Raw genomic sequence first — 17,627 nt, forward strand, 5'->3', positions numbered from 1 at the left:
CCTACTCAACTCATTTACTCAACTTATATGGCCTTGTGGCATCTGATTCATGCTAAAAGTAATGCCCAAGATTCCCCTGTCTTTGGCAGATTGGAGGGGCAATTTAATAACAGGGAAAAAGTGTAAATGATGTAGTAAGGTTTTCTGGGAACCCCATGTTTCCCTTAGTTGAATTGCTGTTATCACCCTTCCCTATTTCCCACCTGCTACCTGCATTTTTACTCTCTCCTGCTTTATTTGATAGTCACTGTGACATGAGGCTGTGTTTGGGAATTGCCCCTAGAGAAGTCAGTCAGATTTTTAGCTTACATAATAAATATTTGTTGGTTTGATTTTCCAGTATCTCTTTTCCCCTCTTCTGGTGGTTTCTTTGGGGGAAACCACTTTGTGTATCTCTCAGTGTAACTTCAGATGGAGTTGATCCTGGCCTCTAGCTCTAGGATTAAGCATGTGACAAACACAGTCCTGGTAAGAAAAGTCTGAATTCCCCTAGTTACATGGATCATTTAAAGGAAGGCGATGAGCCAACAGGACCAATCAGAGCTGATCCCTGAACGCTTTTTCTGAGAATATTGAATATATATATATGCCACTCACAGACCTGGCTTCTTAAACATCCTATCTGACCATCCATGCTCTCTGTCCTCTCCCAGCTGCTAACTGGATATTCATGCTCAGTGAAAACCTGGGACTCATGCATTGAAGATGGTGGAGCCTCTGTTAGCTTGACTGCATGAAGCAGTTTCCTCTCAACCACGTCCCCCTACATTGGATTGTAGAGTGAGAAATGAACTTTATTGTGTTATTGTGTTTTTTGTGTTAAGCCTCTGAGATTTGAGATTTGGAAGTTCATTTTATGCAACTAGCATTAATACTATGATGAAAACCCCAAATGAGACGTTAAAGCAGAATGCTCCTAAAACAAAAATATAAAGTAAGTGGCACTGGCTTAGCATATCAGTTGTGGGAAGAAAGGAAACTGATTCCAGAGGCAGAAAAGGTAGCAATCCATGTTGTGCAATGGCAAAACATTTGGCAAAAATTCTCGCTTGTAATAACTTAGGAGGTAGGCCATATGCTTACTAACCTGTCAGCTCCAAAAGAAACAGCTAGAAAGAACCAAACTGTTAGTGTATATTAGCCACTATTGGTTGGCAAGTTTGGGCAGTTTGAAGGAAGAAATAAAAGAAAATAGGAAAACTGTATAAATTTGAAGTCTTGAAGTCTTCTAGACCCCAAATAGTAGGAAATAAGATTGAGAAAACTGTTAGCAACAAAGGCCGTCTAAGTCACCACCTTATAGCAAAGATGGCATTACAGTTGTGGCCTTCCCACTCAAACCTGACAGCATCAAGATGGCAGCCATTAAGTTGAAAAAGACATAAGCATAAGGAAAAGAAAGACATAAAGAAGATTGAGAACTATGTCTAGGAAAGTATTTGGGATGTAGTTTGTGGATAGGAAACGTATAGAAGGAAATCAATGAGAAGCCTGTTAAGTTCCTGAGGAAATAGTATTTCTAAAGAAAACAAAAGTCTGGGACAAAGGCCTAAAACAACAACTAGCCTTGGACTCCCAGCTTTCCATGATAAGGAAGCAGACTTCAAAATCTGCATAGCCCCAGAGATAACTTACTCCTAATCACCCACTTCAGATATTGACATAGAGGATAACGAACAGTGAAGAGAATTCCCAAAGTGTGGAATGAAGTGTCAAAGAGAAATATGAACACAATAATTCCTATCGTAAAGGAGAAATAGAGTCCAAGCAAAGACATTTCCCAAAGTTTCCTGGTCAGCGAAATGTTACAATGCCTGCCGTACTGCTTTAAACTGATGTTGGCTTTGTATCTTTCATTTCTTCTCTTTCCAAATGGGACACTGAAGTTGTCTCTGCTAGCCGTTGTATATTTGGGGATGAGAAAGGAGCAGGGGGCAGATGGCTCTTCTTTTCAGTTTTTAAATTACTCAACCAAAAAGAACCACATGTGAACCAGATGGAGATGAGTGAGCAATCACCCAGGGCTTTTAGCTGGATATAGTGGCTTTGGATAATTTTCTGCAGGATGGGAGTTGGAGGAGTTTATTTTATATATGGGAAGAAGAGTGAAACAGAAATTTATTGACCAGAAGGGCAAATAATGGCAGAAACCGACCATGTGTTTTCTAAGCTCATTTCTTTTTTCCTCCTAGGCATTAAGTTAAACTTAATTTTTCAGCCTCTCCTGCAATTAGGTGGGGGCACGTGATTGAGTTCTGGCCAATGATACATGGACCAAGTTGATGTATGTTGCTTCCAGGCCTAGTCCCTAAAACATCTCCCACAATCCTCTATGCTCGCTTTCATCCCTCATCTGCTAGCTGGATGTCAACATCTAGGGCAATACTAGGCTCCTAAATGACTGCATGAGCAGAAAAGCCCCAGCTGACCCCTTTGAACTCTTTGTGAGCTACAAATAAATGTTTATTAAGCCACTCAGATTTTAGAATTATGTATTACAGAAACTAGTGTTAATTATACTGACTAATAAAATCTCCACTATATTAATTTAACATGCTAAATGTTATATGACAAATAGGCAACTGAAGGTTTATTCAGGGATTCCAGACCTGCTATAGACATTGTTTCAGCTGTTGGATGACGGCAGACCAGCCAATTTGATAAATACATTTTTAATTTTCTAAGAGTTGCTTTTCTGATACAAATACAACGGAATTTCTGACCCACCCACAATGGAATAATGGATGTCATCTCTAAATGTGCCTGAGGAGTGAGACAGAAAAAGATGCGAAGTGGTTAAAGCCTTAAAACTGGGTTTAGGTATGGTCCTGGGTCAAATCCTGAGTCAATATCACAGACTGTCTATTATTCAAAGTCCAACCAAGAGAAGAGAAATCACCCTGGGTGTTCAGAAGAAAGAGGCAGAGAAGCTAATTAGAGGACCGTGAGGAAATGCACAAAGCCACCACCACCCTTAGGCTGACGAAACACAGGGAATAGGTGGTATAATTGGAGCCCAGGAGTTAAGATCACCCAGCAGAAGACAGAATCAAGGCAGACATATCCCGTAGGTATTTGGAGACCCCAGAAGAGGAGCAGCAGTTTTGGAGATGTCACCCAAGGCAATGAGCGAAGGAGAAGTGGACCCTGCCATTCTCTTACCAGTACCTCCCATGGACAAAGCCAGCTGGACGACGACTGAAACCTGAGAAAGGCAGGGGACAGATGGCCCTACTGAGCATGGCAGAGGGACAGCAGGCAAAGGATTTGAGCACACATAAATGTAGGACCCACAGAAGCAAAAAAGTCAAAGTTCAAGTGTTAAAGAAACTTAAAAGAGCATTGTGATCAAAGGTGGAGTATTTTAACATTTTCTTGCTTTTCAGAGTTTCTGTTCTAGTTACTGTGATTTTAAGTCATCACCTTTTCATTTTTATTCTAGGTCATGGAAGAGCCAGCTTATGGTGCAACTTCTTTATTCTTGTGTCCAAATATGAAATCTGTGCAAGTGTAGCTTCTTTCTCCTTGTAAACATTTGATTAAGCAATTGTGATTAAGCAATTATGATTAAGCATTTGAAAACTGCAGAGGTGAAAGGTGGAATAAATTCTGTCTCTGCTACTTATCAGTTCTATTACAGTGGACAAACTGCTTAACCAACTTCTGTAGGTCTATTTTCCTCATATCTAAAATGGACACAATAATACCTTCTTACTAATCTCACTGGCTTATTGAAATGATCATAGTTTTTGTTCGTTTTAGTGAGACAATATATGTGAAAATATTGGTATACAGAAAAGCATTATGTCATTTTAAAACATTTTATATATATTAATATGCCTCCAAATCAATCCCATCCTTTATTTTTTGGGGGGGAAGGGGGTCATCTTTACTGAGATATAACCTAAATAGAATTAATTCCATCAATGTAAGTGTACAATTCAGTGAGTTTTGATCAATATAAAGAGATACGTAACCACTATCACAATCATGATATAATCTATCCATTGCCCCCAAAGTATCCCTCATGTCCCTTTGCATTTTCATATTTTAAAAGTTAATGTATACCCAGGATAAATGAAAACATACAGCCACACAAAAACTTGTACACAAATATTCATACCACTATTATTCGTAATAGCCCAAAAGTGAAACCGACCCAAATGTCCATCGACTGAAGAATGGGTAAGCAAATGGTATATCCATGCAGTGGAATATTACTCAGCCATGGAAAGAAATTAAGTATTGATGCAGGCTACAATACTAGTAGGTGAAACTTGAAAACATTATGTTAAGTAAAAAAAGCCAGTATGATTTCATTTATGTAAAATGTCTAGAATAGGCAATCTATAGAAACAGAAAGTAGATTGCTGTTTGCCTAGAGCTAGGGTTTAAGGGGAAATGGGGATTGACCGCTAATGAGTATGGGGTTTCATGCTGGGATGATGAAAATGTTCTAAAATTGATTTTGGTGATGGTTGCACAATTCTGTGAATATATTAAAAACCATTGAATTGTACCCTTTAAATGGGTGAATTCTATGGTCTATGAATTGTATCTCCATTCAATTGTTAGCAAAAGAAAAGTTAGGAGTTAAAGGAAATCTAAAACAACGGCAAAATCTCAAACAATATTTTATTTTAATTTTTGTGTACTATTTTTTTCTTCAAAGTTACAAGAGCATTTATATAAATTAAAACAGATCATCCACAATTTTAATATCCTAAGAAATCAAACTATTTTGATAATTTCTTGTCCCTTCCTCACCTCATCTTTGAATATATTTGCTTGGTTCATAGTCATACATGGTACAGACATGATTAGTAGGTTGCTTTCATCAGTTACTGTTACAACAGGAACATTTTTTCATCTTGCTACATAGTCTTCATAATGATCATTTTAAAGACTATATGACATTCTATCTAATTGACCACATTCCTCCATCCACTCAGACACCCAAGCCAGAAACCTGAGCTACACCTGGGTTGCTCCTGCCATTACTCTAGTTCGGAACAGCCTACTCATTGCCTAGATTACTGCAAATGTTTCCTGACTGGTTTGGGCTCTTGCCTACATTTTCAGCCTCACTTACCCCTCCAATCCATATTGCCTGTGTTCCCTGAAAAGCACACGGCCTAGTGTATGGGGGTTACTCAGTCTAGAATAACTCACCTACTACCCCTCTCCTCTCCTGTCTACTTCGCAAACTACTACATCTCCTTTAGGGTTGATGTAAACGTTGCCTCCTCTAGGAAGCATCTCCTGTCCTCTCCATAAGGAGGAAGATGCTCCCACTTCCACATTCCTAGACACCCTTATACTTTTCTTCATTTTATATTGTACTTCTCATGCGTGCTTCATACTTATCTCTCACCAGGATAGGAATTATGTCCTATTCAATGTATTATTTCCAGCATGCCAGCATCTGGCACATAGTAAGTCCCAGTAAATATATTTCAATAACTTAATAATTATAACTACTGTGCTAATTCGGCATTATTTTCCAGACACTATTTAAATTGCTTTTCACATATTACTTCACTTAATCCTCTAAACAACCCTGTAAGGTAGGTACTATTATTACCATTTTAAAGATGAGACACTGAGGTACAGAGAAGTTAAGTAACTTGCTCAAAATTACACAGCTAATAATTGGCAGGACCAGGATTTGAACTTATGTAGTGTGACTCTGACTCTGGAGTCCATAATCTTAATCATCACTACACTGTACAACCTCTTAAACAAAGAAAGTAAACCATTCCCCTTTATTGCTGAATACATTGGTTACTTGTAACCAATCTCTCTTCTCTCTCTCTCTCTCTCTCTCTCTCTCTCTCTCTCTCTCTCTCAGATGGCACTGTAACACAATTGTATATATATAGCTTATTTTCCTTCTTTTGAACTTGGATTAAAATAAATTGCTATAAATTGCCATGAGTAGAATTTAAAGATGCAGTACAAGCTGAGTCCATTTTTATGAATCTTCATATGTCCACTTACAATTTTACTAAACATGATGTAGCTTGTGCCAAAGAGGTGAAAGTGTCAAGACCAGCAGCCATGCCAGTTGATACGTGATCAGGCTGATTGGGTCAAGTACTCTGAAGAATAAGGATAACGGCAGGACAAGTGCAAGAAGGTGCAAGCTGGTATGAACAAGCCTTGGCCAGCAGTTGGCCTAACTTCACAATACAGCTTTTGATCTAATTTTAGGATGAAAGAATGGAAAACACTTCTATGTTCCTTCTTCTCAAAAATGTCCAAGCTTTAATAATTTAGTGGCTAAATTACAGTCTTCTCAATAACAGTCTTTTATGCCATAAAGGAGATTAATCTAAGCAGTCTGAATACACATTTTAAAGCCAACCACCACATAAGCCTTACTACCCTGAGAATGCCATGTTGCGAGGAAGCCCAGACTAGCCCAACAGACAGAGATAGCATATGGAAAGAGAATGATGACCAGCCAGCCCAAGGAAAATATTGGTATACAGAAGGAGCTCCACCCATTCCAACCAAGGTGCTGACATGAAATGAAGAAGCCATCTTGGACATTTTACCTCTAGTAGACATGATGTGGAGAAACACTGGGATCAAACTGCAGCCAGAATTAAACCTTCAGATACGCGGCCCTAGTTGAACCATTCCATATATCTATAGCCATTTCAGCCATCCCAGCTATCCCGTCATCATGAAATAGACAAGTTATTTCCCCTGAGCCCTGTCTAAATTCCAGATACACAAAATAAGGAGCATAAAAAAAATGTTGTTTGGGGCCGGCCCGGTGGCTCAGGCGGTTAGAGCTCCATGCTCCTAACTCCAAAGGCTGCCGGTTCGATTCCCACATGAGCCAGTGGGCTCTCAACCACAAGGTTGCCAGTTCAATTCCTTGAGTCCCACAAGGGATGGTGGGCTGTGCCCCCTGCAGCTAAGATTGAACATGGCACCTTGAGCTGAGCTCCCGGATGGCTCAGTTGGTTGGAGTGCGGGCTCTCAACCACAAGGTTGCCGGTTTGACTCTCGCAAGGGATGGTGGGCTGTGCCCCCTGAAATTAGCAATGGCAACTGGACCTGGAGCTGAGCTGTGCCCTCCACAACTAAGACTGAAAGGACAACAACTTGAAGCTGAATGGCACCCTCCACAACTAAGATTGAAAGGACAACAACTTGACTTGGAAAAAAGTCCTGGAAGTACACAGTGTTCCCCAATAAAGTCCTGTTCCCCTTCTCCAATAAAATCTTTAAAAAAAAAAAAATGTTGTTTAGTGCCACTACACAAACAAAAACCTTTCCTTATTCATTATGGGATTTTAAAAAGATATTTGAATGATAAACACTGGCTGAAAATAAGTGATGTCTCTACCCTAGTTGTTAAATTGGCTCCTGTGTAAAAAGCAGTTGCTCACCATTGGCATTGACTTTGATCCAAAGTCACATGTCTATGAAAGATAAATAAAGTCCCAGAGACCTACTGTACTGTATGCCTGTAGTTAATAATACTGTATTGCATACTTAAAAATTTGCTAAGAAGATAGATCTTATGTTAAGTGTTCTTATCATAATAATAATAATAAATAATAAAGATAGCAGAAGGAACCTTTTGGAAGTGATGGATAGTTTTATGGTATAGATTGTGGTCATGGTTTCATGGTGTATACTTATCTCCAAACTCATCAAGTTGTATGCATTAAATATAACAGCTTTTTGTATGTCAATCATACCTCAATATAGTGGTTTCAAAAATAAGTAAACTCATAGATACAGACAACAGAATGGTGGTTACTAGAGGGGTGGGAGGAGGAAGAAGAGGGTAAAAGGGATCAAACATATGGTGATGGAAGGAGACTAGACTTCAGATGGTGAGCACACAATAGAGTATACAGATGTCATATTGTAAAGTGTACACCTGAAATTTATGTAATGATATTAACCAATGTTACCCCATCTAAACTGGCCCCCACTTCCAGTTAGTCTCTTTCACTTCATTCTGTTTAATTTTGTATCACTTAACCCAATCTGTATTTATTCATTTACTTGTACTTGTTCATTTTCTGTCTTCCCCTGCTCACCCCACCACCCACCCCCGAAAAACATATGCTCCATGATGGAAGGGACCCTTTTTTGCCTTGCTCGTCTCTATAACCTCAGTACTTTGAACAGTGGCTTGTATATGGTAGCATCATTTAAAAATATTTGTTGAATAAAGACACAAAATAGAGATTGCTATAGTAGAGATTGTTATAGCTAGGAAATTTTTACAAAGGGAAAATAGACTTTTTTGGAAACAAGAATCTGAGATACTAGACTGCAAAAATATTTTCGTGAGAAATAAAGGGACCCAATAATTGTTATGAAAGGCAATGCTATAGGGTGGAATATTGGATCAGGTGTTTACAATCATGGTGCAAAGTCTGCAGGTAATGGGAAATACACTGCCTTTTGGGAGGCACTACAGTTGAGTTATGAATTGTGCAGCTTCTAGGGCTGCCCAGAGCTGAGTTCAAATGTCAGTTATGCATTGTCTGCTGTGTGAACTTGGGCAAGTTAACGAGCCTCTCTAAGCTTCGGTTCCCTCATCTGGAATATGAGGTTAATAATAGTTGCCAATTCACATGTGTTGATTAAAAAGTGTGCTTAGAGTATGCTTAGTGCAGTGTATAGCATGTAAGGACTCAATAAATGTTAGATAATAAAACTATTAAATTTTTGCTAAATCCAGCTCCATTCCTGAAATTATGCCCAATACTGGGGTCACGCTGATTATACCTTATTAGCTTTCTAGGTAGCCACACTCCCTCCCCCTTCACCAAATCATAATTAATAGGTGCTCAAAAAAGATTAGTGACTGACAAGAAGTTTGTTCATGTGGGCTGTGTTTCACTCCTGTACACACAGTTATTACTGGTAGTAGCAGCTGCTGATGCTAAATTTTTCTATCTCTGTTGACTGGAAAAAAAAACAAAAAAAAACACAAAAGAACCTTAAATAGGCAACAAAAGTATTGAGTAGAAAATACTCCATCACCAGAGAGAAAAGCAACCAATATAGAAGAAAAGGAAAGAGAAAGAGATTGGCCTAATTAGTCTGCAATGGTTCATTCCAGTGAATAATTTTCCTTACATTTGATTTGCCCTATTGAGAGGGACAGGGGCAATTCATTCTTTCTTTCAGCAAGTATTTAGGAAGTGCCTAAATATTTATGATAAAGGGTAGACTAAGAACACCTCCTCCACACACACTTCCACCTTGGCTAACTTCTATTCAATATTCAGAATTCAGCTTAAATGTCATTTTGTCTGTTTTGTCTGCTGAAGACTAGGCCAGGTCACCCCGGTATGTGTCCTCATGGCACTGCTAGTCTTTACCTTTTTGCACTTTGTAGAATGCACTTACACCTTTGCTTTTGTGGTGATTTTGTGCGTAAGGCCTGTGTCTTTTCTGTAATCTAGATAAGGGCAAGAACTTCGTCTGTTTTTGCTACAAGAATATCATGATCAGAACTATATTTTCAAAGGCTCATTCTTTATAAAGTGTAAGACCCAGAGAAAATATAGATAGGTCTTGCTCCTTTTCTGCATATTTTATCTTGCATGTTGAAACCACTATGTTCCCTGTTGCACAAACTGGAAACATGGAAATCATCCTGCCTTACCTCTCCCTCATACTGCAACTGGCCACCAAGTCCTACAGATTCTACCTTTAACTAATTCTTAAATCCACCTGATGATATTCTGAATGCGGTGTCCTTCACTCAGCCCCTTATCACTTGTTATCTCGTCTTTCCCAATAATCTCCTATCTGATCTCTCCCAACTAGGGATCTCCTCCCCAAGTCTATTCTCCAGGCTGCTACCAGAGATCCTTCTAGAATGCAAATCCAGTAGTTTTTCCACAGCCTAAAATTCTTCAGTGGTTTCCCCTGGCCCTCAGGAAAAAGTCTATAAACTCTTTCCTTTGGCACAGAAAGCCAGCTGAGATTTGGACCGTTGCTCACCTCCTCCCTTTATAAGCTGTTCTTCAGCCTTGTTGAATGCTTGGCAGTTTCCCAAACATTCCACAAGGTTTCAATCCCACCTGCAGAGTCTTTAGCCCCTCCAGTTCTGAATGGATTTCCTTCTGTGAAGGAAGATTTCTTCTCTGAAGAAATCTGGTTGTTATTGATAATTCCGTTTAAATGTCGTTTCCTCCCTGAAGTCTGTTTTAACATCTATCTCAGCACCACCTTCCTCCTCCATCATTGCTTACTCGAGAGTCCTCTGGAGTTACTTGTATAAGTAATGTCCAAACCTGTAGAGAATTTTTATAAGTTTAGTTAATTTTTATAAATTTAGTTAAGCCAAACTGACAACATGCCAGGAGATCTGAAATGCTCTGGAGAATGACAGTTTTGCAGTTTTCTTTTAAACATTTAGAATTAGGGAGGGAATGTAAGGAAGATTACATGAAGGTGGGAGACAGCAAAGGACAGGATAATTAACAAGACTATGTGCCCCCTTGAGGGTGGTCATGCCTTGGAGGCATCTGAAAAAGAGGCATTCCCAAGGTCTGCTAAAAGATAAAACCTTTATAGGCCAGGAGCATCACTGCCTACCACAACCTACTCAGTTAGGAATTTATGATCAGACCATTCTGTGTGGTTACTTTGGTTAGATTTATTACATAGCCCCCTTTTCATCCACACCTCCCATGGCACAGGTGGCACACTTTGCTTCGTTCATTGTTTCTCCAAGCAAAGACCATGTGCATCATAATCCCATTAAAAATTGTTACTGTTTCATTTCTTTAATTTAAAGTATATTTATTATCATCACCCTCATCACTATGCAGATGCCTATGCTCCAAACCTATGGCATCAGTCTATGGACCTGGGCCCAGAATCTGTTCTTAAAAAAAATTCCCTAGATAACGTTCTGTTTCTTGATCAGGTGCTGTGGTTACACGGGGTGTTCATTTGTGCAAAATTCATTGAGCTCAACCTTAGGATATGTATACATTTCTGTGTGTATATTATTTTCAACAAAAAGTTAAAAAGTAAAAACTTTCTGGATTATTCTTATGTACAGGGATATTGGAGAACCCTTGACTTCCGACTCTCTTGATGAATTATAAGGCCCTAGAGTGCAGTGAAGGCATCTATTTTTGTCTTTGTGTTCTCAGCATGTTTTAGTGTCTGCAGTTTGGGGAAGGAACAAGCTTTCCCCTACCCCTAAGGTTCTTTTGGCTGGTCTAATAAACAAATAGACCTGAGACAGATTAACAAGAGAAAAATAACCAAATTTAATACATATACACATATGTATGGGAACCCCCGCATGCATGTCAGGCGATAGAAAGGGGGATTGAGGTACATAAGACATCCTGAGCAAGGAATGAGGTAATGCACCTTGGGGCCTTAAAACTTTGCCCTGCCCTATAGATAGTAGTTAAAGGAAGGACCCGAATTTTCTATTGAGTCAGAAGCTAAAATTGCCTTTAAGTCAAAGTAGTCTGCATACTGTAAGGGTGAAATCCAGGGAATCCATAAAGCAGTTAGACTTAGCTAGTTTGCAGTTTAACTCACTGCATGGCTTGCTATCTAGCCACCTGTAATGAGACTTTGTTTGCAGTTTGATCCATCCTGATATTCATCTGTTTTCTTTCTGTTTCTCTCCTTGCTGATTAACTGAACTCTGTTCGTTCCCTTTCTCAAGGCTACCCATACCTCGTTAATTTACAAATCCTAACCTAAAAAGAACAATTAATTCTCAGGTGCCCGGACACTGGAATCCAATTTACAACTTCTTGCCGTTTTTACTGGTGATGCATTAAAGCACAGGCCTCGATGGCCGAGTCCAAGTCTGAGTCCAGAGTCCGGAGATAACATCAGTCTTCAAACAGACCAGACCCCAGGAAGGGATGTCAGCCCCCAGATCCCCAGACTTTCCTGACCAAGTCCTCCTTTCCTATATAAGAAAAAGCTAACCTAAAGTTAGGTGCAGCTGTCCACTCTACCCCAGCAACTCTTACCTCCTATCCCCCTCCCCCGCACCCCACCAGTGTTTCTCTCCTTATTACCTGAGGCAGCCATCATCTTTGGACACTGCCATGGGCATTCTCTGTCTGCCTCAACTTTAATACAAACTTCCTTTGTAGAGTCTGTGAATGCTTTCAACTTTTGTGAATGACCAGGGGTTAATTCCACACCACAACACATACCACTGAGGCATATCTGGGGGTGGCTCCTTCTGAACCCCCACAGCAACATAGTACACACTTAATAAATAATTGGCAAATAAATAAATGAATGAACAGAGGGAGGGAAGTGGCTTGTGGGTTCCTTCCACCCCGCATTCTCTCCAAACATGTGTTCCATGCCCCTGCTGGAGCACATGATAGCTCATGCCTCAAAGTTACACCTCCGACACACACCCCTGAATAAACCCGTGAGATGCCACCGTCTTCCTCCCTACCCCATGCCAGGTGTAACTGATCCATTCTGACAAGGGCAGGAGAAAGGAAGCCGGTGGAGGACGTTCTGTCCCCAGTACCAGCACTTCTGCCCTACCTGGATCTGAGCCACCTGGCTCAGGCCTTCCTCACCACGTCTGGGGATGAAGCTGGCGAGATGATGTCCTTGGAGATTCTGCATTGCTAAAGCTTCTATTTGCATCTGGGATGTAAATTGCTACCTAAACTACTCAGTTTAAATTATGTAGGAATTTGAAAACTATATATTTGAATATTTAGGAGTAGCAACAGAGACTTTTTAAAAGCAAATTTACAGTAGAAAGTGAGAGATGCCCTGCGTGAAGTATCACCTAAGTCATTTATTCAGTTACAAATAATTACCAAGAGCTGCCTAGGGCTATAATTATGAAGAAGAGTCATCTGCCTTAATGGAGATTACTGTGTAGTGAAGGGAGACAGGAAATAAAATAATAATAGCTAACTTTTTCATAGTACTTATGATGTGTGGGGCACTTTACCTTTCATCGTTGTAACAATTCAGTGATGTTCTATTACTATCTCATTGTAGAATTAAAACTGATAAGAGTTGTTATGGGGGTCTCAGCTCTTCTTGCCTACGCAGTGAAGAATCAAAGGTCAGCAAGTAGGGTTTATTAATGATACATATTCAGGGAAGAGAATGGGCCTAGCGGAAGTGGGGAAGAGAGAGAGAGAGAGAGAGAGAGAGAGAGAGAGAGAGAGAGAGAGAGCGCGCGCGCGAGCCAGAGAGCTCAAGGGCCAGGGGCCAGAGAGAGAGCCCTTGTCCCGAGGACTTCTAGTTTGCTGGGTGGGGTGGGGATTAGATATTGATTTGGCAGGAAAAGGTGGTACATGCTCTTCCACAGGAGGGTGTGACCCCCTAAGATGGGTGGAGGTGGAGGTCTGTTGACTCAGATCCTTATCTTGCTCCAGACTACCTCTTGCCGTATGCTGTAAAAACAGGTCTGTGGCTGGAAGCAGTTAATTGAAGCTAGTTAGGAGCTTTCTCTGTAGGCACTGTGGGACCCCTTCCACCCCTCCTCCTCCTCCATTTTCTAACTTCTACTAACAGTCACAAAAGTAAAGTATAGGGAGTAGGGAGACCTAATCTAGTCCTAAGAGTCAGGGAAGACATCTCTAAATATAGAAGATTGAAGCAGAAATCTAAGGATTGAATTGGAATCCAATAGACAAAGATATCGGGGGAAGAGAATTTCAGGCAATTAGAAACATCAGATGCAAAGGGATAATCATTTGTTTGAGGAACTGAAAGGCTGCTTTGTAGAGGGGAGCACAAACAGCCCAAGATAAGGCAGGAAAGGTAGGCAGGGGCCAGATCACCTAGGTTTTTTCTCTGTTGTCTTCAAAGATAAGGTCAGGGAAGCGGAGTTAATTAGAAGATTTAGGGTTTAGCCCTAGCTTTGTTCTTAATAACCTCAGCCATCTCTCTGTGGCTGTTTCCTCATGGGGGTGAGGGGACGCGGAAATGAGTGGATGGACCAGAGCTCTCAGGTGGCCACAGGTTCTAAATCTGATTCTAGGTAAGGCTCTGCTGGAAGGAATTGCCAGATTGAGCCATAGGCCCCAGCTGCTGCTGAATGCACGGGAGGCCTCTGACTCTTCAATAGATTAACAAACGATGGAGAACATCACACACAATAAACACAGCTATGAACTTGACTTGCTCTTGCTCCCCTGGTTTGAAATGGTGAACAAACAATAACAGTGTAATAAAGATAATGACCTCTTTTGAGCAGTTACTGTGTGCCAGGATTGTACCAGGTACTTTTAGGTAGTCAAAAACTGAAGCCTCAAAGGGTTACACAACTTTGGGAAGGTCCTCACCACCCAAATTTGTCCTGCCAATGGAGCATGCTCAGTCCTGTTTCCTATGGCCAGGTGTGTTAACTTGAGCAAAGACTTTCTCTGAGTTTGCACAATGGCTAAGTTGAAATTTGAACCCAGTTTTGACTCCCAAACTGAGGGTGTTGACCACCATGCGATGTTGATGATGCCCTACGTCCTTAAAAGACAGGCAACTTCTTACGCTATTAATAGAATGACATTGTCTCTTCAAGTCCTTTCTGGGTGAGGAAAGTGCTTTTTATAGCTTGGAACTGCTTCTGTTTACTTGGTCTCTTCCAACATTGGTTAATCCTGCCTACAGCTGTGTCCTTCACTGTCCTTACACTGTATTCCTAGGTTACCTCCTGCAAAAGACAACTCCCCAAGACCACATGGTGTTTGTGTCGGTGCCAGCAAAGAAATATCACTCCTCTCCTAATCAGCCTACCTTTCTAAAAATAATTGTTCTCCGCCCTCCCCTCAGGCTTGTGAGTAGTTTGGTCACTTAACCAAACACACGCACACTCACAAAGGTTTCAGGGAGGAGGCAACAACGTGAATGACCTTGCAAAGGCATCTAACCCACTGGGGACAGGATTAGCAAACCTGCAACCTTGACAAATATTTATCGGCTTCCCCCGCCATTCCTCCGGAAGCAGCCCTCCTCTCTCGCGCCGGTCTCGCCCAGTCGCTTCTCGGCTCGCTCAGCCATACAAAGCCCAACCCGCCCATCTCTTCTTTGCAAACCCAGAGAACTTCAGTCCGCATGTTGAAACTCGTCAGTGGCGGTAGCGGGCAGGACTGGGCATGCTCAGTAGCGGAGGCTGGTCTGGGAGGCGAGGGAGCCGCGTTTGAAGTCGCGCGGCCGGGAGATTTGGGGGAGGCGAGCTGCGGGGGCCCTGGCTGGGGGTGCGCCGGGATCCCCGATTCCGCGCCCGCGGTGGGCATGCTCCAGGCCGGCGCGGCGGGGTCGGCATGCGGGGGACAGGACGCGGAGGAGCTCGGGGAGCCGGTGGGAGGAGCGGAGGAGCGCCCGGCTCGCCTTCCCCCGCCGCCCGCTCTGCGGGTGCTGAATCGGAAGCCGCAGGGAGGATCCGAGGAAATAAAGACGTCTGAGAATGACTCCCAGCGAGGCCGCCTGAGGCGGGGCCCGCGCGCCGCCCCGCCAGCCTCCGGCATGGGCGACTACGGCGGGCAGCCGGAGCGCTCGGCCCCGCACACCCCGGGGGATCCCGCCGGCGCCCGCGCTGCCGCCGTGAACGGGCTGCTGCACAACGGTTTCCACCAGCTGCCGGTCCAGCAGCCGCGCTTCTTCAACCGGGGATCCGTGGGCGGCGGCGACGCGGCGCCCCCGCGCCTCCTGCTCCAGCCCGAGCTCCAGCCGCAGCCGCAGCCGCAGCCGCAGCCGCCGCCCGCTCAGCACGACTCGCCAGCCAAGAAATGCCGGCTGCGGAGGAGGATGGACTCGGGGAAGAAGAACAGGCCGCGTAAGTCCCACTGGGAGGGGAGCGCCGACGCGAGGCAGGCGCAGCGCGTAGGGCCGGCACCCAGAACCGCGGGGTGAGCGGGGAGCGCCCCAGAGCCCGCTGTCGGAGGGGGCGCTCGGAACTTTTCCTCCAGGGGCGCTAAGCACTAAAGATAGCTACCTGAGCCTGAGCCTTGCTTGCCACTATCTGTAGAATGGGCCGGTGGACACCGAGCCCGAGCCTTGGTCGCGGCTCCATAGAAAGCGACCGCATTGCCTGACTTTCTAATTTGTGGGACAATGCACGTGTGTGAACATTTGGTGGGGTCCGGAGTAGGAGTAAAGCAGAAGGGACCGTCGGAGCTCCCCTTGCCCTTCTCAGAGTTCGTCTTTCTGGGGTTGGCGCTCAGGCAGGCAGCTTGCCCTTTGAATCGTAGACTAGCCGCCAATACCTTGGGTCTATTGGCGAACGCGAGGTCTGGAGGCGTGGAGTTTGACAACCCCTGTTAGACGCTGTTTCTTCGCAGCCAATGAAAGGACCTGTTGTGCCAGACACTCCCACTGATACCATGTGGGCCGGAACTATGTGGACCAATGAGGATTGGAGGTGGATTTTTTTTTTTTTTCGGAGCTTGCAGCGATAGAGTTGGGTTTCTAATGGTAATGTACAGCGCAGAACGCTGAAATGCATTATTTCACAATCTAAAGCTTGTACGTGTAAAGTTAATTTGTAAAGAGTACCTTCCCCGCGGGACGTTCTGGGATGCAAATTTGTAGATCGAGTTTAGAACTGGTTTTCCGATCTGAGCTGAACCTCATTCAACTGGTTACCTCTTTCTGGGCGTCTTTAATGAAGCTTATAAATGGCAAAAAGCAAAGTAAGTGGAATGCATGCCAATGAGTGATTGCATTAAAACATGCACCTTTTGCCTACAGGTTATTCTCTTTGTTATAAGGAAATTACTAGATAGGTTTTGGATTTGTCTGTAAAAGCTTGATATTTGTCAAACAGGTTCAGTTTTTTCTGTTTCTGTTTATCAATTTAAACTCTTAGCTTTTCTGTATTCAGTTAAAATCTTCGCGACTTGGGCAAGTATTTTAACCTGACTGTGGGACTTGGTGATTCTGATGCTTGTGTTTTGTAGGTCTGAAATGTTTAGGTTGAAAGTTAAAATCTTTTCTAGAACTTTGAAGCCATAGCAAATTTGGCTATCGTTGTAAGGAAGACATCCAGCACCGGAGTTTGTTTTTGAGACTTGTTAGAAAAGGACCTTCTTTATGTGTTTGATATTAGTTACTTGTGATTTATTAATTTTTTTACTTCTTTTGAAACCGTATTTTAGTTATTTCTCTAACCTATATTACCAAATTGTATGAGAGTTTGCAATATAAATAGCTAAAATATAATGAGAGGACTGTATTGAGTTTTTGTTTAGTATTGATTGCTAGCTTAAATGGTCTATGTTTAATTGAGGGTGTACCACCTCTTAAAATAATATCTGAGGAATTGAAAATATACTCTTAATAATGGCTTGGAGGCAAAGAAAATATAATCTTGAGACTTAGAGACTTAATTTGTGCTTGCAAACCCACGGGGATTATTTTAGAATATAAGAAAATACAATTATGCTTGTGTGCCTTGTGTCATAAAGTGAATGGTTTATATTTAAGTTTAGTGACCATGATGCTTACAAACTTTTAAAAATGATTCATCATAATTGACTTTTCATTATCCTACCGTGTTTTCTGTTCTCAAATCCAAGGAAACATTTCTGAAATATTTTTTACATGTTTGGAGGTACATCTGATGTGTTCACTACCAAAATTTCTTATGTGAACTTAGGCTTAAGTTA

General features: G+C 42.2%; 1 protein-coding gene across 2 annotated transcripts in view; it reads left to right on the forward strand.

The window, feature by feature from the left end:
- Window positions 1–14,830: 14,830 nt before the first annotated feature.
- PANK1 (pantothenate kinase 1) overlaps window positions 14,831–17,627 on the forward strand; it is a 45,487-nt gene continuing 42,690 nt past the window's right edge. The window contains exon 1 of one of the 2 annotated variants that reach the window (XM_019739082.3): window positions 14,831–15,796. In XM_019739082.3, coding sequence (XP_019594641.3) covers window positions 15,076–15,796 — 721 coding nt within the window. In that variant the 5' untranslated portion in view covers window positions 14,831–15,075. Of the gene's footprint in view, window positions 15,797–16,411; window positions 16,653–17,627 lie in introns of those variants that run through there. The other variant, XM_019739091.3, reaches the window with a different exon arrangement.

The sequence above is a fragment of the Rhinolophus sinicus genome, chromosome 15 (assembly GCF_057876585.1).
Source record: "Rhinolophus sinicus isolate RSI-liver-muscle chromosome 15, RSI-T2T, whole genome shotgun sequence".
Lineage (NCBI taxonomy): Eukaryota > Metazoa > Chordata > Mammalia > Chiroptera > Rhinolophidae > Rhinolophus > Rhinolophus sinicus.